General features: G+C 30.7%; 1 protein-coding gene across 2 annotated transcripts in view; it reads left to right on the top strand.

The window, feature by feature from the left end:
• LOC143246642 (kinesin-like protein KIF13A) overlaps positions 1-22,362 on the top strand; it is a 245,665-nt gene that overhangs the window by 100,189 nt on the left and 123,114 nt on the right. For both annotated transcript variants that reach the window (XM_076493696.1, XM_076493695.1), the window contains exons 3-6: positions 8,191-8,209; positions 12,179-12,329; positions 20,682-20,862; positions 22,102-22,189. In XM_076493696.1, coding sequence (XP_076349811.1) covers positions 8,191-8,209; positions 12,179-12,329; positions 20,682-20,862; positions 22,102-22,189 — 439 coding nt within the window. The remainder of the gene's footprint in view (positions 1-8,190; positions 8,210-12,178; positions 12,330-20,681; positions 20,863-22,101; positions 22,190-22,362) is intronic.

Here is a 22,362-nt window from a genome sequence, read left to right as displayed (position 1 = left end):
TTACTTGATAGAGTAACGCTACATAAAATAGAAGTAATTCTGTTAACAAAAGTTAAAGGCTTACTTGATAGAGTAACGCTACATAAAATAGAAGTAATTCTGTTAACAAAAGTTAAAGGTTTACTTGAGTAACGCTGTATTAAATAGAAGTAATTCTGTTAACAAAAGTTAAAGGTTTACTTGAGTAACGCTACATAAAATAGAAGTAATTCTGTTAACAAAAGTTAAAGGTTTACTTGAGTAACGCTGTATTAAATAGAAGTAATTCTGTTAACAAAAGTTAAAGGTTTACTTGAGTAACGCTACATTAAATAGAAGTAATTCTGTTAACAAAAGTTAAAGGTTTACTTGAGTAACGCTACATAAAATAGAAGTAATTCTGTTAACAAAAGTTAAAGGTTTACTTGAGTAACGCTACATAAAATAGAAGTAATTCTGTTAACAAAAGTTAAAGGTTTACTTGAGTAACGCTACATAAAATAGAAGTAATTCTGTTAACAAAAGTTAAAGGTTTACTTGATAGAGTAACGCTATATTAAATAGAAGTAATTCTGTTAACAAAAGTTAAAGGTTTACTTGAGTAACGCTACATAAAATAGAAGTAATTCTGTTAACAAAAGTTAAAGGTTTACTTGAGTAACGCTATATTAAATAGAAGTAATTCTGTTAACAAAAGTTAAAGGTTTACTTGATAGAGTAACGCTATATTAAATAGAAGTAATTCTGTTAACAAAAGTTAAAGGTTTACTTGAGTAACGCTATATTAAATAGAAGTAATTCTGTTAACAAAAGTTAAAGGTTTACTTGATAGAGTAACGCTATATTAAATAGAAGTAATTCTGTTAACAAAAGTTAAAGGTTTACTTGAGTAACGCTATATTAAATAGAAGTAATTCTGTTAACAAAAGTTAAAGGTTTACTTGATAGAGTAACGCTATATTAAATAGAAGTAATTCTGTTAACAAAAGTTAAAGGTTTACTTGAGTAACGCTATATTAAATAGAAGTAATTCTGTTAACAAAAGTTAAAGGCTTACTTGATAGAGTAACGCTATATTAAATAGAAGTAATTCTGTTAACAAAAGTTAAAGGTTTACTTGATAGAGTAACGCTATATTAAATAGAAGTAATTCTGTTAACAAAAGTTAAAGGTTTACTTGAGTAACGTTATATTAAATGGAAGTACATTCCGCCAACAAAGTTCACATGGTCTACACAAAATATAGTAAAGTTGGTGCACAAAAACTTCCCAGAATTCAAAGAGATATCATAAATAATTGTTACGGTATTGTTGTAAGTATTGTAAATGTAATATTACTCTTTGAAACCTGTACTATTTACTAAATTTTCCCTTTGGTGTAATCTTTTATAATTCAGGAAACTGCATGTTTATAATGAGAGCTATCGTTCATTACCATAAGTACAGCGGTGAGTCTGCGGATTTACAACCGTTCTAAAATTAGTGGTTCGTTTCCCCTCGGTGGACTCGGCAGATAGCCCGATGTGACTTTGCTATAAGAAAAACACAAAACACATTCATTACCATAAGTACAGCGGTGAGTCTGCGGATTTACAACCGTTCTAAAATTAGTGGTTCGTTTCCCCTCGGTGGACTCGGCAGATAGCCCGATGTGACTTTGCTATATGAAAAACACAAAACACATTCATTACCATAAGTACAGCGGTGAGTCTGCGGATTTACAACCGTTCTAAAATTAGTGGTTCGTTTCCCCTTGGTGGACTCGGCAGATAGCCCGATGTGACTTTGCTATAAGAAAAACACAAAACACATTCATTACCATAAGTACAGCGGTGAGTCTGCGGATTTACAACCGTTCTAAAATTAGTGGTTCGTTTCCCCTCGGTGGACTCGGCAGATATGACTTTGCTATAAGAAACACAAAACACATTCATTACCATAAAACAACACAAAACACATTCATTACCATAAAAAAACACAAAACACATTCATTACCATAAAACAACACAAAACACATTCATTATCATAAAAAACACAAAACACATTCATTACCATAAAACAACACAAAACACATTCATTACCATAAAAAAACACAAAACACATTCATTACCGTAAAACAACACAAAACACATTCATTACCGTAAAAAAACACAAAACACATTCATTACCATAAAAAACACAAAACACATTCATTACCATAAAAAACACAAAACACATTCATTACCATAAAACAACACAAAACATTCATTACCATAAAACAACACAAAACACATTCATTACCATAAAACAACACAAAAACACATTCATTACCATAAAAAACACAAAACACATTCTATTACCATAAAAACACAAAACACATTCATTACCATAAAACAACACAAAACATTCATTACCATAAAACAACACAAAACACATTCATTACCATAAAACAACACAAACACATTCATTACCATAAAAAACACAAAACACATTCATTACCATAAAACAACACAAAACACATTCATTACCATAAAAAACACAAAACACATTCATTACCATAAAACAACACAAAACATTCATTACCATAAAACAACACAAAACACATTCATTACCATAAAACAACACAAAAACACATTCATTACCATAAAAAACACAAAACACATTCATTACCATAAAAAACACAAAACACATTCATTACCATAAAACAACACAAAACATTCATTACCATAAAACAACACAAAACACATTCATTACCATAAAACAACACAAACACATCTATTACCATAAAAAACACAAAACACATTCATTACCATAAAACAACACAAAACACATTCATTACCATAAAAAACACAAAACACATTCATTACCATAAAACAACACAAAACACATTCATTACCATAAAACAACACAAAACACATTCATTACCATAAAACAACACAAAACACATTCATTACCATAAAAAAAAAACACGTTCATCACCATAAAACAACACAAACACATTCATTACCATAAAACAACACAAAACACATTCATTACCATAAACCGTTACTTCAATACACAAGACGTGTTTTGTTTTTTTTCCGTGGCAAAAAATATTTCATCCAGTTATGATCAAGAGATGGTAAGTATTTTTGAAGTGATAAATATTTAGGAACAATGTTATGGAATACTGATAGAGCTGTATGTGATATACTTCCTAACTCTGTGTTGTTTTCAATGAGATGTCAGTAGGTCGTGTACTCGTACTAATAATATTCAGTTGTTTATTAACAAAGTTCGAGCGTATCACATGTTGAGACTCCATAGGTGAACTCTAATAGTAAAATTCATCGATACCATGTGAAATCCCCAGCAATAAGATCTGACTGCATTACGTAAAACCCTAGCAATAAGATATAACTGCATAACGTAAAACCCTAGCAATAAGATTTAACTGCATAACGTAAAACCCTAGTAATAAGATTTAACTGTATTAAATTATTAATATTATTAGCAATAAGATTCAAATGTAGCACATGGATAGCAATAAGATTCAAATGTAGCACATGGATATTAGCAATAAGGTTCAACTGTAGCACATGGATATTAGCAATAAGGTTCAACTGTAGCACATGGATATTAGCAATAAGATTCAACTGTAGCACATGGATATTAGCAATAAGGTTCAACTGTAGCACATGGATATTAGCAATAAGGTTCAACTGTAGCACATGGATATTAGCAATAAGATTCAACTGTAGCACATGGATATTAGCAATAAGATTCAACTGTAGCACATGGATATTAGCAATAAGGTTCAACTGTAGCACATGGATATTAGCAATAAGGTTCAACTGTAGCACATGGATATTAGCAATAAGATTCAACTGTAGCACATGGATATTAGCAATAAGGTTCAACTGTAGCACATGGATATTAGCAATAAGGTTCAACTGTAGCACATGGATATTAGCAATAAGATTCAACTGTAGCACATGGATATTAGCAATAAGATTCAACTGTAGCACATGGATATTAGCAATAAGATTCAACTGTAGCACATGGATATTAGCAATAAGGTTCAACTGTAGCACATGGATATTAGCAATAAGATTCAACTGTAGCACATGGATATTAGCAATAAGATTCAACTGTAGCACATGGATATTAGCAATAAGGTTCAACTGTAGCACATGGATATTAGCAATAAGGTTCAACTGTAGCACATGGATATTAGCAATAAGGTTCAACTGTAGCACATGGATATTAGCAATAAGGTTCAACTGTAGCACGTGAAAACTATCAACAAGATAAAACAACACTTTTTAATACCCCAACGATAAGACTCATTTGCATATTTAATCAAAACTAATATTCAGTTGAAACTCTTAACCCTAACGGTAAGTTTGTTGTTTTTATCATTTGAAACTTTATAGCATGAAGCAGGAAGTATAACCTAAATATTTTATTACGAATTATTCATTCCATTATTACGTAACATCCATAAAAAATGGATTCATCGGTATTATAGTAACGCTGTTAGAAAATAGACAAAATTCAATTATTTTTTGTGCTAAATACTATTAATAGTGACAGTAAAAAATGTTTAGCATGTGTATAAATGTGTTACAGCTACTAATTATTAAACAATTCGTTATTGTGTAACAGCCTCGGCTCCATAGCACTAATATAAGTTATATTGTTGTTTCCTGGAAAATTCTGTTTGCTCATTGGTCAATTTCTACATCCTACTCGCATCAGGACAACCTTGAGCATGCATAGAATAACAACAATGACACGATATGAGATCCTTGTTTACTTCGTATCATGGTTTTTGGAAAGTTGTTTTTTAACATGAATTCGTAAAGTAACATTTTTTAAAAGTGTAAACGTTCTCCCGAGTATTACAAATTTGTAAATAGTCATATTTAAAACTAGGTTAAAAATAAAGTTAACAATGACGTCTGTAATCCAACTTGGAGAGGAATAAGGCTTAGGACATTTATTAATAAAACTAATGTTTGTTGGATTGACATTTTGCATAATTCATATCTGTGTTTGCTCGAACATTCGGTGCTCTGTACTGAATGCTTCTTTGTCTAATCAATGTAGACATTCTAAAAGTCAGTGCTTACTTTTATTATACTGTCATATATTAAAATCCCTCGTTTTGTGTAGGAATAGTTATTATTAGTATTATTATTTTAAATAAAATAATACGGATACCAATTGTATGCGATTATGAACAAAACCAAAAATTGTATGCTAGGTGCTGACCTCGTACGGTATAAAACATTTTTAATATTTATTCGGTAAATGTTCTGTAAATCGATATTTTTTTCTGGATTACATTTTGAAAGAAAAACTAATTTTTCTCACTAAGCGTTTTACAAAAAGGGTTATAGATATTTGTAGTTGTTTCAGGAATATTTTAAATTTATTTGTTTCTTTCGTTTGAATTTCGCGCACTGGGGTTATCTGTACTAACCGCTCCTAATTATTCATCCTTTCAGCCGTGGGTTTGGTGTGACGACCTAACCAACTGGCCATTTTTTTCAATCAGTAAAATTTTAAAGCATATATAGAACAACACATTGCATAAACCTTTCTATCAAGACTTAAAAGAACGGGGATTAGGGTTAGATGATGTCTTGGGAAGCTTTATCTCCTATATTATAATAAAGTTGATATTTCTTCAGACATAATTTCGTCATCATACTTGTAAGCTTATCATAACTTTCTGTGTTAATTTCTTTTTTATTAATTAAAAAAACTCCACCAGGTGTTGAATTCAGAGGTGAATCAAACATTTCTTTTGAAAGTCTCTTCCATCATCTTGAGTTAAAATTAATGGAGAAATTTAGTTGGTGTTGCCCTCTGATGTCTAATGAAGTTAAAACCCAGCCAGATGTTAATCCATCTAGTTATTCACATACTTATAAATATATTTAAGTTTGAAAGAAGAAAGTGCGAAAGCAGTGTATCAGGCCAGGTTTGTTAAGAAGCAATCTTTGAATAAAATAAAAGTTTCACGAATTTACGGCGCTAAAACTGTGGTTTACATTCCCTGCAATGGACACGACAGATAGCTGCATGTAGCTTTGCTGTTGTTTGTTTGGAATTACGCGCAAAGCTACACGAGGGCTATCAGCGCTAGCCGCCCCTAATTTACCAGTGTGAGGCTAGAGGGAAGGCAGCTAGTCATGACCATCCGCCGCCAACTCTTGGGCTACGCTTTTACTAACGAATAGTGGGATTGACCGATACTTTATAATTCCTCCACGGCTGAACGGGCAAGTGTGATTGGTGTGACAGGGATTCGAACCCACGCCCCTCACAGTAGGAAGCGAGTGCCTTAATCACTTGGCTGTGCCGGGCCGCTTTGATGTGAAACAAATATAATTTAAATTATTATTTAGTTAAAGATGATTTCTCTCTCTTTCTTTCATTAGTTTTGATTAACTTATTAATGTTTTAACAACATTCATGCAATAAACTGTTAAAGGCCTTTTATGTTTAACTAGCTTCGCTTGGTAATAATACTTTTAATACGAAAATCTTTAGAAATTTCATCTAGAGGTATCAGGCAGCAAAAATTCCAGAACAGTATTCTGTAAACTCCAGGCTTAGTTCGTATTATTTAACAAAAACAAAAGCTCGATTTAAGCAATGCGAGACTCTGTCTAGTTGCTTTGTAAATGAAAATAGAAAACGTTGGTTGTACGATCAAGGTACTGGCGTTTTTCCAGGTTTATATTAACGCGATGATTAATGAACCTGTTAAAAGTCGCACATAACAAAATATACAACTAGATGTAAAAAGTCTAATACATAAATCTTACGGAGTGACTACTATGCTATACTGTTACTTTATTTAAAAACAGACATTTTATTCGGGTGACTTAGACTTGACCTGTAGGTTAAGTTCTCAAGACATTTTGACCAAAGACAGACAACAAAAGATTGTTTAAAAGTGAGTCAGTTTATTTTATGTGTCAATTTAAATTTTTAATCTGGCGGAAATAGTTTGCATCGAATAAATCAATGAGATATCGATCTTTGTTGAAAACACAGTAAACAGTATTCATGTATAACCAAGGTGACTTTATATTCAAAACTTATTGGTATGTAAATTTATTGTGTCTTTTCTAGGTATTGTTATTGAAATATGCATATTTAGATTAAGAAAAGAAACATTCTTGTTTATGTAATGTCTTCTTTGTAAACAACAGTTTTCTTGTATTTGCTATGTACACCTACTTAAGTGATTCGCATATAATATTTGTTCTTTAATATACACTGGCTCAGCGGTATGTCTGCAGACTTACAACGCTAAAAACCGGGTTTCGATACCCGTGGTGGGCGGAGCATATATAGCCCATTGTGTAGCTTTGTGCTTAACTCAAAACAACACCAACAGCCTTTAATATACAAGTCTTGACACGTGTATTTATTGTTAAAATAAATATGTTATCCTTACGTAAAACTTCGTAATAGTGACGTAAGTGCTCTAAGAACATTTAATGTTTTTAATGCATCAGTTATTTGTTATAAAAAATTGTTAACTAGAGATGTTATTTTTTCTCACATTTTTTTTTATTTGTTCGTTTCGGCTCCAAACCAGAGGTGTGAAAAAAAAGGAACTATTCAGCTCTCTCTTTGTCTCCCACAAGTCACTGCTCAAGCAACTTTTACAATTCCACTTGAGCTAGAGGATGAGTTTTAGTATTGAATGAAAGGCTTAGCGGTCAGAGACTTCTGGGAGATAAAAGACTGTTTTAAATTTCGCGCAAAGCCACACGAGGGCTATCTGCGCTGATAAAGACAGACCAGAAATACTATATTTTTTACATATCTATAACTTCGAACCACAACAAACTAATTATGAGCAATGTAAGATAAACATTTATTATTATAACAATAATAGACCTGTTAGTTTTGCAATGTTTCAGTCGTTTGGCGTTTAAATCGTGTCATTATTTAGATTTAAATGTCAAATGTTAATAAAAGTTATGATTGGAAGTCATCTTATTTTCTGTAGGTACTGACTGGAATATATAGTGTACAGGGCAGGTTTTAGAAATGTGTTAAGTTTGGTATATAACTAATTAATATTAATGTTGTTTTCGAGTTAATATATTTATTACTGTTTTAATAGTATTATTAATCTCGAATGTTTTTCATGTCTGTTATTGGCTCGTGTCACGTGGATTCTTTGACTTGTTTTCTGCTTGTCTCGCCATCTATTTGCAGACGTAGGAAACAACCGAAGGTAAGCATTGATATTATCATTTCCGTCCAATAATTAATTTAGTTAATTAGAGTTAAAAAGCAAACAAATTTTAAAAAGTACAGTTTTGTCTAATTACGTGTATTGAAAATGGACGTCAATTTATGAATACCCGAAATAGTTTCTATGGTAGAATAATATTTAGTCAAAACTCGAGATGTACTTATTGTTTTAGTATTTATATCACAACTATAACTACTATTATTTTCTGTTAGGAAGAGAAACACAAACAACTAAATTTAACAATAATTAATTTTAAAAGTGAGATTCCAAATCGATACAAAAGTAATAGTACCTCACCACTCACATAATTACCGTTAGAAACAAAGCAGCAAATGTTAGACTGAGAAATCATGACGCTAACATTTGGGTAGATAAAGCACATAGCCTATTGTGTAGGGCCCGGCATGGCCAAGCGTGTTAAGGCGTGCGACTCGTAATTTGAGGGTCGCGGGTTCGCATCCCCGTCGCGCCAAACATGCTCGCTCTCTCAGCCGTGGGGGCGTTATAATGTGACGATCAATCCCACTATTCGTTGGTAAAAGAGTAGCCCAAGAGTTGGCGGTGGGTGGTGATGACTAGCTGCCTTCCCTCTAGTCTTACACGACTAAATTAGGGACGGCTAGCACAGATAGCCCTTGAGTAGCTTTGTGCGAAACTCTAAAACAAACAAACAAACAAACAAACAAACAAACAAACAAATCTATTGTGTAGATTTGTGCTTGGCATCAAACAAATGACAAATTTCAGGCCTAGCACAGTCTGCTGGTTAGGGTATTCGACTTACATTCTGAAAATCCGAGAATCGAGTCCCATCCTCATACATGCGACCCTTTCAGCAATAGTACATTATAAGGTTATGGCCAATCCCACTATTTGTTGGCAAAAAGTAACTTACAAATTAACACTAGCCGCATTCCCAGTAGGCTATCAATTTAAAATTAGGGATGGCTGTCGCAGGTAGGTTTCGAGTGGCTTTATGGAATCGCAAAGCAATTAAAACTACCATGGAGTGAGATAATGTTGGGCACCGATTATGAATAAGTGAGTGATGTCTTCGTGTCATTCCTTGTACTGCAGTTTCAATCTTATTTTTCCTGACAGTCATTGAATTATTACGTGTATTCTGTAGGAGATTTGTGTGGTTTAGTATAGAAATTTCATTGTATTCATGACGGGCCCCCGCTAGTACAACGGTATGTATCCGGATTTACACCCCTAAAATCAGTGGTTCGATTCCTCTCGGCTCAGCAGATATCCCGATGTGGCTTTGCTGTAAGAAAACACACACGTATTTAGTTTGATTTATTTGTTCCATTCTATGTACTCGAACCGGTTAGTAGATCTTACAAATTGTTTTTGTCGAATGACCGTTATTTAGCGTGACACTGTACGTTTATTCAGAAAAGACACTTACAGGGTGACTGAAATCAAACAAACCAGATGGCTCACATGAGGGTGTTAGTGGTAAAATTGATCGATGTAAGAAGTTTAAACTTCTGAAATGATGAAAGGTTTAAAAATGAAATGTAAACAATGATTAATATATTATGTTATTTATAATGAAATGTAAACAATGATTAATATATTATGTTATTTATAATGAAATGTAAACAATGATTAATATATTATGTTATTTATAATGAAATGTAAACAATGATTAATATATTATGTTATTTATAATGAAATGTAAACAATGATTAATATATTATGTTATTTATAATGAAATGTAAACAATGATTAATATATTATGTTATTTATAATGAAATGTAAACAATGATTAATATATTATGTTATTTATAATGAAATGTAAACAATGATTAATATATTATGTTATTTATAATGAAATGTAAACAATGATTAATATATTATGTTATTTATAATGAAATGTAAACAATGATTAATATATTATGTTATTTATAATTAAATGTAAACAATGATTAATATATTATGTTATTTATAATTAAGTTAAGGATTGAATATGACAGTCACTCGCTACCATTTCTTTATAAGGCTCTTTGTTAACCTGAAGATGACCTAAGAAGGTCGAAACATTGTTCTATGCTTTATTTTGGTAAAAGTGTTAATACCTGTACCGGCCGGCCATCCTGAGATACATTTTAAAATAGTTCATGCATCTGTTATTTATGTAGCGTATGTTTATTACCTTCTGCTTTACTGGTATCTGATGATAGGAGCATAGGTAAGTTGGAACAACTAGATACAAAAAGATATTTGTTTAATACCTCTGAAATTTGTTCTTAGTTTCTTTAATACAAATATCGATCAGTTTTATGTGTGTAGGCATTACTATACGAGACAGGGAAATAACAAATCAGGAAGTTAACCATTGGTATTGGAAGTATAGAATCACCGTCATATTTGTGATTTATATATATATATATATATGAAGACTTTCTTCGTATGCCTTATGACAAATAAACTTGTACCACTTGGTTTAAAAGTTATAAAACCAGAAGATAAAAAAAAAGACAGAAATACATATAATAATTCATCTGTTAATAGCTTCTATGATATAACATATAATAATTCATCTGTTAATAGCTTCTGTTAATAATTCATCTGTTAATAGCTTCTATGATATAACATATAATAATTCATCTGTTAATAGCTTCTATGATATAACATATAATAATTCATCTGTTAATAGCTTCTATGATATAACATATAATAATTCATCTGTTAATAGCTTCTATGATATAACATATAATAATTCATCTGTTAATAGCTTCTATGATATAACATAAAATAATTCATCTGTTAATAGCTTCTATGATATAACATAAAATAATTCATCTGTTAATAGCTTCTGTTAATAATTCATCTGTTAATAGCTTCTATGATATAACATATAATAATTCATCTGTTAATAGCTTCTATGATATAACATATAATAATTCATCTGTTAATAGCTTCTGTGATATACTTTACATTTCTATACTTAACTCACTAAATTTATTGTTTACCCTACGAAACTTTCATTCTGCCCCGAACAATAATGTATAGTTTGTCTGACAGTCTGATCTTGAAAAGTAGCCAATTATGAATTAGAAAGTATATGCATATTTTGGTACTTGTTTGTTTGTTTATAGATATAGCTATTTGGTAATTTATTTGTTTGTCCATATGTATATTTATATTAACATTTACTAATTTGTCATATGTGTATTTATTATAATATTTTATTGTTTGTTTGTCCATGTACATATTTATTTGGTAATTTGTTTGTTTGTCCATGTACATATTTATTTGGTAATTTGTTTGTTTGTCCATATGTATATTTATGTTAATATTTACTTATTTGCCATATGTGTATTTATTACATTTAGTTGTTTGTTTGTCCATATGTATATTCTTTGGTAATTTGTTTGTTTGCCCTTATATATATTTATTTTAATATTTACTGATTTGTAATATGTGTATTTATTATGATATTTAATTGTTTGTCCATATGTATATTTGTTTGATATATATTTGTCCATGTGCTTCACTTATAAATAAAGAAAGGGGAAACATTTGACCATAATGGCTCATATGATATTTGACATAATTAGTTAAACTACAAAAAATATCTCCAAAATTCACTTTTATTATAGCTGAATAGGAAATATTCTGTCATTAATTTCTGTACGTTTCTGGTGTGTGTATATTCCTGTAGTACCTTTCTGAGATGTTGGAATAGATAGATGTGGGGCCCTAGTTTTATGTTACAGAACAAGTTCTGCTTTTCAGTACTTCAAGTTTGAACAGAGCAATTTAAAAAAAAAAAGTCTTTTTTTATCCAAGTTTTAAATGTTTCGTGTTATAATCACGGTAAGAGCATGAGTCATTTGATTGTTGTGACTTAAGATTTCCAGAATATTTAATTAGTATTTAAAGCATATTGCTTACATTTAACTGAACATTTAATACTAATATTTTATCTTACAGACCTTTGCATTTGATCACTGTTTCTGGTCCTTCAACAAAGATGGGCCTTGTTATGCTAGTCAAGCTGCAGTATTTCAGTGTTTGGGGGCTGATATACTAGATAATGCCTTTCTGGGCTACAATGCTTGCATTTTTGCATATGGACAAACAGGTAAGTAGAAAGATGAATTTGTTTTCTATACACTTTTCATTTACTAAGATTCCTCCCCTAGCTTGTCATTCTAGAAGTATTCTATCCATCAGCTTTAGTCCACTTTTAATTTTCCTGCTTAACAATTGCTCTAAAGCTCATTATCAGTTTCTTCTTTAAGGCCTAGATGAAGAGAATTTGGATGTAATGTTGACCAGTTTTTACTTTTTTTGTCCTTCAGAACTACTTTCCCTTTCTTACTTTGTATGTGAACTAGGTTGGTAACATGATAAAACCTTTAATGGATTAACAGTCTCTTAATAGATGCTGTAAGAGGATATCTGAAATCTGACTAAGAGCTTTTTTTTTTTCTTCATGAAAAGCAAGTTCATTTAAAGCCTAAACATGAATAATTCATATAAACTTGTTTGGTAATTACCAATGTTTCCTCTCATTTAATTAATCCATATGCAGAATATATTTTTTCATGGATATACCAGTACCAAGGTAATATACAGATGTATACTTTCAGTATTTTTAGGGGGTGAGGTATTTTTTAGATTAATGACCCCACTGGATATTTAGGCCACATTGCACAATGCTCCCAGTTGGTCATTTGGATTTTGGGCCTATTGATTGCCAGAGTCATTAAGGCTGCCGTGTTGAGACTTCTCACCATTACTGAAAATGTGCAGCTGGAATAAAGAAGTGCAAGGCACTTGATTGCTTGTTGTGCAACTAGTTGCACATCTTAGAGGAAACACTGGTGATGACTGTTTCCACAGATTAGAGTTGTTACATTTGTTTGTTTTATTTAGGTAGATTATATGTTTACATCTTATTGCTGAATTGTTTTGTTTTTTATCTTTCTACATGTGAAGTGAAAGAAGGGTTCAGTTTCATGGTCTATGAACTTTAATAAGTTTTTGTTGCAAAATAAATTAATTTTGACTGATCTTATTGAAGAATAGTTTTATATTTATTCATCCAATGCACATAATTCAGGGCTATTCCTGAATGTTTTCAATATGAACTCTAACCCCTCCCATGTTAGGTTTTTCTTTTTGGGAATGAACTCCTAACTAGTCAAATGTTTCATATTGTTTTTTGATCGCTTACTGTAATACCTAATAATATGCAAATAAATTAAGGCAAGTAATTAAAAACATGGCAAGGAATGGTCTATCCAGTTTAACTTGGGTAAATATTTTTTGAAATATGGAGGACACCTTAGTTAACTTTATTTGATAATCATAATTAATTCATATTGGTTTCTCTTTGGTTTATTCAAGGAAAATGTGTTTTTTTTTCAATTTGGATTAATTATCTGTATCAAGTAAAATATTTTACTTTTTTTGTACTTAGTAATAATTGAAAGATTTTGTTGATGAAGTATCAAGGCATTCATAAATCTTCTTTCGCCACAGAAATATGTGACACTGCTTGTTGGATATGGTTTTCAGTTTGTGAGTCACAAACTGCAGGTTGACAGATAATTGTCTTAAATGGTCTGGATAATTTGTTATTATATTTTGAATGCCTCTATTTTATGTTGTTTTAGTTCATTTTCTCTCATCATGATGTTATTACTATTTTGCTTCACTGTTGTATGTTGTACTAGTTTGTTATGCTTGCATCATGAAACTAGTGTCAATGTTTCATAGCATGTGTGAATGTTGGACGTTTGAGGAAACCAAGTTTGTTTAAATGATGTGAGGAAGATCTTCCACTTACAAAGTTAACAATATTTGTACTTCCTTATTTACTACTTAACTTCATCTGCTTCTTTCTTTTCTTTCTTCCTCAACCCTTTTTTCAATATCTTCTTTCTTTCTCAACCATTTTTTCAATGTCTTCTGTCTTTCTCAACCCTTTTTTCAATATCTTCTTTCTTTCTCAACCATTTTTTCAATGTCTTCTTTCTTTCTCAACCATTTTTTCAATGTCTTCTTTCTTTCTCAACCATTTTTTCAATGTCTTTCTTTCTTTCTCAACCATTTTTTTTTCAATGTTTTTTCTTTCTCAACCATATTTTCAATGTCTTCTTTCTTCATCAACCCTTTTTTCAATATCTTCTTTCTTTCTCAACCATTTTTTCAATGTCTTCTTTCTTTCTCAATCCTCTTTTCAATGTCTTCTGTCTTTCTCAACCATTTTTTCAATGTCTTCTTTCTTTCTCAACCATATTTTCAATATCTTCTTTCTTTCTCAACCATTTTTTTGTCTTCTTTCATCAACCATTTTTTCAGTATCTTCTTTCTTTCTCAACCATTTTTTCATTGTCTTCTGTCTTTCTCTCAACCATTTTTTTTCAATGTCTTCTTTTTTCTTTCTCAACCATTTTTTTCAATGTCTTCTTTCTTTCTCAACCATTTTTTCAATGTTTCTTTCTTTCTCATATTTATTTTCAATGTCTTTCTTTCTTTCATCAACCCTTTTTTCAATATCTTCTTTCTTTCTCAACCATTTTTTTCATGTCTTTTTTTCTTTCTCAATCCTCTTTTCATTGTCTTCTTTCTTTTCTCAACCATTTTTTTTTCAATGTTTTCTTTCTTCATCAACCCTTTTTCAATATCTTCTTTCTTTCTCAACCATTTTTTCAATGTGTTTTTTTCTTCATCAACCCTTTTTCAATATCTTCTTTCTTTCTCAACCATTTTTCATTGTCTTCTTTTTTTTTCTCAACCATTTTTTCAAATGTCTTCTTTCTTTTCTCAACCATTTTTTTTTTTCAAATCTTTTTTCTTTCTCAATCCTCTTTTCAATGTTTCTTCTGTCTTTCTCAACCATTTTTTTTGTCTTTTATTTTCTTTCTCAACCATTTTTTTCAATATCTTCTTTCTTTTCTCAACCATTTTTCAATGTCTTCTTTCTTTCTTTCAACCCTTTTTTTCAATATCTTCTTTCTTTCTCAACCATTTTTTCATTGTCTTCTTTCTTTCTCAACCATTTTTCAATATCTTCTTTCTTTCTCAACCATTTTTTCAAACGATCTTTTTTTTTTTCAACCATTTTTCAATGTCTTCTTTCTTTCTCAACCATTTTTTCAATGTCTTCTTTCTTTCTCAACCATATTTTCAATGTCTTCTTTCTTCATCAACCCTTTTTTCAATATCTTCTTTCTTTCTCAACCATTTTTTCAATGTCTTCTTTCTTTCTCAATCCTCTTTTCAATGTCTTCTGTGTTTTTCTCAACCATTTTTCAACGATTTCTTTCTTTCTCAACCATTTTTTCAATGTCTTCTTTTTTCTCAACCATTTTTTTCAATGTCTTTTTTTCTTTCTTTCCAACCATTTTTTTCAACCATCTTCTTTTCTTTCATCAACCCTTTTTTCAATATCTTCTTTTCTTTCTTTCTCAACCATTTTTTCAATGTCTTCTTTCTTTCTCAATCCTCTTTTCAATGTCTTCTGTCTTTCTCAACCATTTTTTCATTATCTTCTTTCTTTCTCAACCATTTTTTCAATGTCTTCTTTCTTTCTCAACCATATTTTCAATGTCTTCTTTTATTTCATCAACCCTTTTTTTCAATATCTTCTTTCTTTCTCAACCATTTTTTCAATATCTTCTTTCTTTCTCAACCATTTTTTCAATGTCTTTTTTCTTTCTCAACCATTTTTTCAATGTCTTCTTTCTTTCTCAACCATTTTTTCAATGTCTTCTTTCTTCATCAACCCTTTTTTCAATGTCTTCTTTCTTTCTCAACCATTTTTTCAATGTCTTCTTTCTTTCTTAACCATTTTTTCATTATCTTCTTTCTTTCTCAACCTTTTTTTCATTATCTTCTTTCTTTCTTATCCATTTTTTCAATGTCTTCTTTCTTTCTCAACCCTTTTTTAAGTATCTTTCTAACTTGAGTTTCATTCTACCATAATGAATGTTCTGTAGAAGATAGTAGTTTCTTTCTGCACTTTACAAATATTTATTCTAAGCATTTAAAAAAAAAGCTACAGAATTTCAACATTTGTTGCAGAAAAATAATTTCTGTGTTTCTCCCATTAGTATAAGCTTACCGAATCAGATATAAAAGTTTATATACAAATGCTCTATTAAGCTTCAAACAATAATAACAGTAAAAACAAATCTTCTCCAATGAAGAAACTCACTGGGATGTCTTTTCAGAATCCTTTAAAACACCTAATGCATGTTTTTATATCTGTATGTGGATTATTCTTCATTTTACTATAATTTTTTATATATGTTTAGTGTCACGCATGGAACAGCATAAGTTTGTTTCTCATACAAAATGTTATTATTTGTGATAAACCTTAGTTATTTTATGTTACAAGTAAGAATAGAATAAGGTCTACAATTCCAAATTTTAATGATACTGAAATCTAGACATCTGCTATTTGTGGATGGACAACTTTTTCTCTTTGCTGGCTTCTGAATGTCGAAACTTGTGAATTTTGCATGTCTGTTACAACTAAAACAGAAAGAAACTCAACTAGCAATAATAATAAAAAATATATTCACAACAAATAAAAAATCTTCAGGACCTTCCAGTGTGTCAGATCTTTTGCTCAAGATGCTATATCAAGTTTAGGATTCTAGGTTTGGAGAACACGTAGCAAAAAACAGATAAAAAGGACTAATCGCTAAACCTAGGTAGAAAATATTTTGATGTTATTAATCACGAGATGATTATTGGTGAAATACATTTCCTTCAAAAATAATAATAAAGGCTTAATAAAATTGTTATTTATATACTGAAGTTAGTTGAGTGACGTGGAATAACTTGTGGTTAGTCGTTTTGAGCTCTTCCGTTAATTTTCTGTTAATGTAATGTGAGTAATTATACAGTACAGAAACTGAGTTGCTTTTTAACTTGAATATAACCGTTCATAAAGATATGATTTGCTTTGTGTACAACCTCACGCAATATACAATGAAAGTGGGGAAAGCGTACAATTAACGTTATGGCATACACACACTATAATTTATGTGTAGGTTTTAGACACATACTTAATTATAGCATAATTAAAATACCAGTCAATAGGTAGCAGCAGTAGTCATACACATGAATTACAGTGTAATTAACACACCAAGTATTAGGTAACAATAATGTTCACACACTAGCATGCAATTAGTTCAGAATATTTTATAAGCTTAAATAGTGTTATGATTTTATTAGCTAACAACATTTATAAAACATAGATATATCATTCAAATGTTAACAACATCAAAGATACTCTAGTTAGTAATATATTTTTGACAATTCTTTTCACACTAGATACAAATTTTATTCACTCAGTAGTTTAGAATGTTATTCACGTGTTGTTTAATGAAACTTTTCCATCTCTCCAACTGTATTGTTCCTCAGTCATTCAGTACTAGTACATTTTGTGTAATATAAGACTTCAGAGGTGAATTATCTTTAAATTTCATGAAGACGAGAGAAAATGCTCAGCCAGGAATTCTACAAACATGATTTAATCGCCAATCCATCATATAATCAAGATTATTTTATGCTACTTTTCTGGAGTGTAAACTTTTTTGAAATCTGTAACGATCCGTCACACCAAAGGTTATTGATTCATCATCAGTTTTAAAAGTCACTGACTGGAGCTCAACCTCTTCACTGAAACTAGTTAACAGTTCACACATAGTTTGTAACATCTTATCAGGTAAAGTATCACTGACTTTTATTTAATGAAGTGGAACATGTCTGGAGTTGGTGGAACATGTCTGGAGTTGGTGGAACATATCTAGAGTTGGTGGAACATGTCTGGAGTTGGTGGAACATATCTGGAGTTGGTGGAACATGTCTGGAGTTGGTGGAACATATTTAGAGTTGGTAGAACATGTCTGGAGCTGGTGGAACATATCTGGAGTTGGTGGAACATGTCTGGAGTTGGTGGAACATGTCTGGAGTTGGTGGAACATATCTGGAGTTGGTGGAACATATCTAGAGTTGGTGGAACATATCTAGAGTTGGTGGAACATATCTAGAGTTGGTGGAACATATCTGGAGTTGGTGGAACATATCTGGAGTTGGTGGAACATGTCTGGAGTTGGTGGAACATATCTGGAGTTGGTGTCTACATATCAGTAATTGATAACACTATGTAACACAAATTTTGTTCCTGGATAGTATGTGTTATTTCTTAGTTGCTTGTGTTGTAAAAGTACAGAAAATGGCCATTATTCCCTTCAAACTTTACATTTGTGACCTGGATAATGAAATTTAGAAATTAACCTATTTTATATGTAAAAACGGGAAAATTTGCACATTTACATTTATATAAGGTCTGAATAAAACAACATATGAATCAAGATTTACATGTATTTATACTAAAGTTATACCAAAAATGTTTAGAAGTGAGTAGTTTTTCGAGATTTGTGACTGTAATGTAAATCACTTTCACGTATCAGCCCCCAAATATAGTCTCCCATCATGTTTTCCTTATATGCTCCCAGGTCACAAAAACAATCTTTGAAGAGAAAAATAGGTCTTTTCTATTTACTTTAGGCATAAGCAATTGGGAAATAACACTTTCTGTCCACTAACAAGAAAAAGTAAAAATTGTGTTACATAGTGTTACAAAGTTGATAAAGTCAAGATGGTACAACACTAGCCTATATTTGCACTATTTTTTCAGCTTGTTAATGTCTTCCCTATTAAAAGATAAATCAAACTAAATAAACTACATGAAAGGATATTAATCCAAGGAAAAAAGAAATTCTTCCTTTTCTTTCACAATTTCAGAAAATTTTTAGAGTGAGTTTGAAAAAAAAAAGTATCCAAATCTATTTTTTCCCTCATAATGTATATGCTTTTTTCTCCTATTAAACTTCCCCCTGATGGGACAGTGATACATCTTTGGCTTTGCAGCCCTACAATTAGGGGCTTAATTCTCCTTGGTGAATACAGTGGATGGTTTAATATGGCTTTACTATAACAATACACACATTCACATATAAGATATGTTATTTTTAAATTTTCTTACCCTAAGTATGTTAACTTAACTTACCCATCAAATATTGTAACCCATTAGCCCACAGAAACATTATCAGCATTATAATATAATCTAAGTATCCTATTACTAAAGTTGGTGTACATTAAGGAAAACATTAAATTCCAGAAATTCCAAATCAGACATGTAATGGATCCATGTGATATTTAATGTTGTTTCTATTCATAATAATTTCCACTTGTGATGTTATTTTGCTTTCTATTGTGTAAAACCTCATTTTGTTTTCACCAGTAATATGGAATCTGAAATGTCTAATATCCTTCTTTGGTGATATTTGATCAAAGCCTTTCTGAAAATTGAGATACACAAAGCATTTGGCATATTTTCATTCATAAAACAGGAGAAATCTTACAGAATCTACTGTCAGGAGCTAGTGAGGTTAAAACATTTTAAAACTGTTGAAAGCTAATTATTAAATGCTAACCTACCTTCAGTAGTGATGATAAATTTTAACATTTTGTAACAACATAAATCAAGCCACTTCTTACCCTTTAAATTATGGGATTTCATTTTTGTGTCCAGTGCCTTCTGAAATATATTTCTTAAATTTTTTAGCAATTCTGTACTCAAGTTAATCTGCTAATGTTTTTGTATATGCCTACAGTCCTTTTAAAATAAGTTATTAAAACGTTCTTGCTGTGATCTAAAGGTTTCAGAACTCTCAAAGTGCTGTTTCTACTTTACCAGGCAAGGTTCATTTTGATCCTTATAAAGAAGATACTGCTTCACCTTTTAAGACATTTTCATTACTTTGAATTTAAAATATATAATTACACATGCTTAAGTATTATTGTAACACATGTCTTTGTGGGCAGATTCTTTTAAATTATCTGGTGAAAAAATACTCAATATTCAACTCCACAAAACTCTAGCAACTTACTTTATTTCTTCATTTAATGTTTATGTCATGTGGCACACTTGCACACTGTCATATATTGTTGTAGGCCTATGTTACAAATGATGTTAACTAATGTAAAGCAAATCATCTAATCTGTACAAAGGAATTCAATAAGCATGATAGCTATCAATCTGACTGGCTCACTCTATACTATAGAGTCTATAGCTCGAAAATATTCTTCTTTTGTGTCTCTATGGTTATCCTTTAACCCACTCTTTATCTATAGTCTCTGTGTGTCACAGAAAGTCTTGTTCATAATTGACACTCTGTTCTAGATTTTTCTAGAGCTTGCTTAATCTTCATGTACCCACTAGTTAACATTTAAATTAAACAAATTACAACATTATTAATATTACTTATAACAGTATAAATGATGAAATGAAGTTAGCTCTTATTATGGTTATTCTTTGAAAAATAGTATTCGTATCTATGATGTATCTAGCATCGAGCACAATGATTTTTAATAATTAATTAAAAACAATCTTCCCAATTTGCAGGTTCTGGAAAATCGTTCACAATGATGGGTTCTGAGAATAATAAGGGCCTCATTCCTCGACTGTGTGATGCTTTGTTTGAAAGAATTGCTTCCAACAAAGACCCGAGTAACAGTTACAAGGTTGAAGTTTCTTATATGGAGATTTATAACGAAAAGGTTCATGACCTCCTTGATCCAAAGGGGTATGTAACTAGTTTCTAAGGTGTGTGTGTATGTGGGAGATGTGAATATAATGTCAAACATTTCCTAAATTGTATGGGGACATTAGTATCATTTTAAACCACAATATTTAATTTGTATAGGTATATGTTTATAATGTCAGAGTATTCCTGAGTTGTGTTGGTGCATGTGTATCATGAAATAGCTCCTGAAATGTTGAAACATGCAATGGAACATTCCTTGAGTTATATGGGCTAATTATCCTTTCAGTTGTGTGGCGTCATGTGTATTATGAAACAGTTATTTATTTATCTTATTTATCTCACTTATTTGAGAATATGTGTGTTACAAAAAAAAGAGTTACTTAATGAGTGTTATTGAAGTTATTTTTACTGTGACATGATATTTGTTGATATATTTTAAAAGATTAATATGCACATGTATCACAATTTTAAAAGTTCAGGTCATGAGCTGTCATATACTAATAGGTATATCTTATTTAATATAAGTTGTAATATTCCCACAGCAACAAAAGAACAGAAGGTTTTTCAAGCATTTGATACAAAATTTTATATTAATATTATTTTGAAGAATTAATGTTGGAGTGTGCGAGATTTTGTATTTTAGCTTCGAACCAAAACCATCTATTTCACGTGTATTCTATTATAAACTGTGTAAAGTATCAATAAATTATTATAAATACATAATCTCAGCTGAGCATTATCTATGATTTTCTAATATCAGAACAAAAGTGAATTACTTATATTGCCGATTTATGGAACTGTGCCAAGATATATTTGAATTGTCTTTCCTTAGGAATAGCACATTATTTGGGATTTTTCTTTATGGTACTGTGAGTGAAGTTAATATTTTAAAATTTGTACAACAATCAAAGCGATTACGTGATAGTTTCTCAAATTGATTATTATGAGCAACCACCTTCTTCAAATCTCAGATATTTTAGTACACTACTAAATAAACACAAACGTAACTGGAGACATCTTTTTTTTTTAAATATTTTGAAATAGTAAAATAACAAGATAAAGGTTTAGGTTCAAAGTCTTATGCCACAAGATTAATTAGTTTAGGTTTAGCACATGTTGCTGCTTGCTCAATGTGTAAGATAGAACTTCTGACAAGATTTATCTATCTGTATCTGGATTTTTAACAGTTAATTCCATATGTAATAATATGATTTTTTTTAGCTCTGTGTGAGTGCACCGAAGGAAGGAAATAATGAAATGACTTATTGTTTTTGACAGCACGAACCAAAATTTGAAAGTCAGAGAACATAGTATTTTGGGTCCCTATGTTGATGGTCTTTCCACCTTGGCAGTTTCATCTTTTGAAGTAAGTATATATATATATATATATAATCTTTATCATGAAGGAGTCGTTAATTAACACATCTTGCAAGTTCCAGTAGTTTCTGCCACTTGTTTTAGGTTGTTGTTTTTTTTAAGATGTTATTTCAATTTACAATTTTTCACGTGGTTATTTAATAGGATTCAGCCAGATAGGCC

The sequence above is a fragment of the Tachypleus tridentatus genome, chromosome 3, assembly GCF_004210375.1.
Source record: "Tachypleus tridentatus isolate NWPU-2018 chromosome 3, ASM421037v1, whole genome shotgun sequence".
In the NCBI taxonomy this organism is placed as follows: Eukaryota; Metazoa; Arthropoda; class Merostomata; order Xiphosura; family Limulidae; genus Tachypleus; species Tachypleus tridentatus.
The sequence above is the reverse complement of the archived record's forward strand: the minus strand, read 5'-3'. Positions and strand labels throughout refer to the sequence as shown.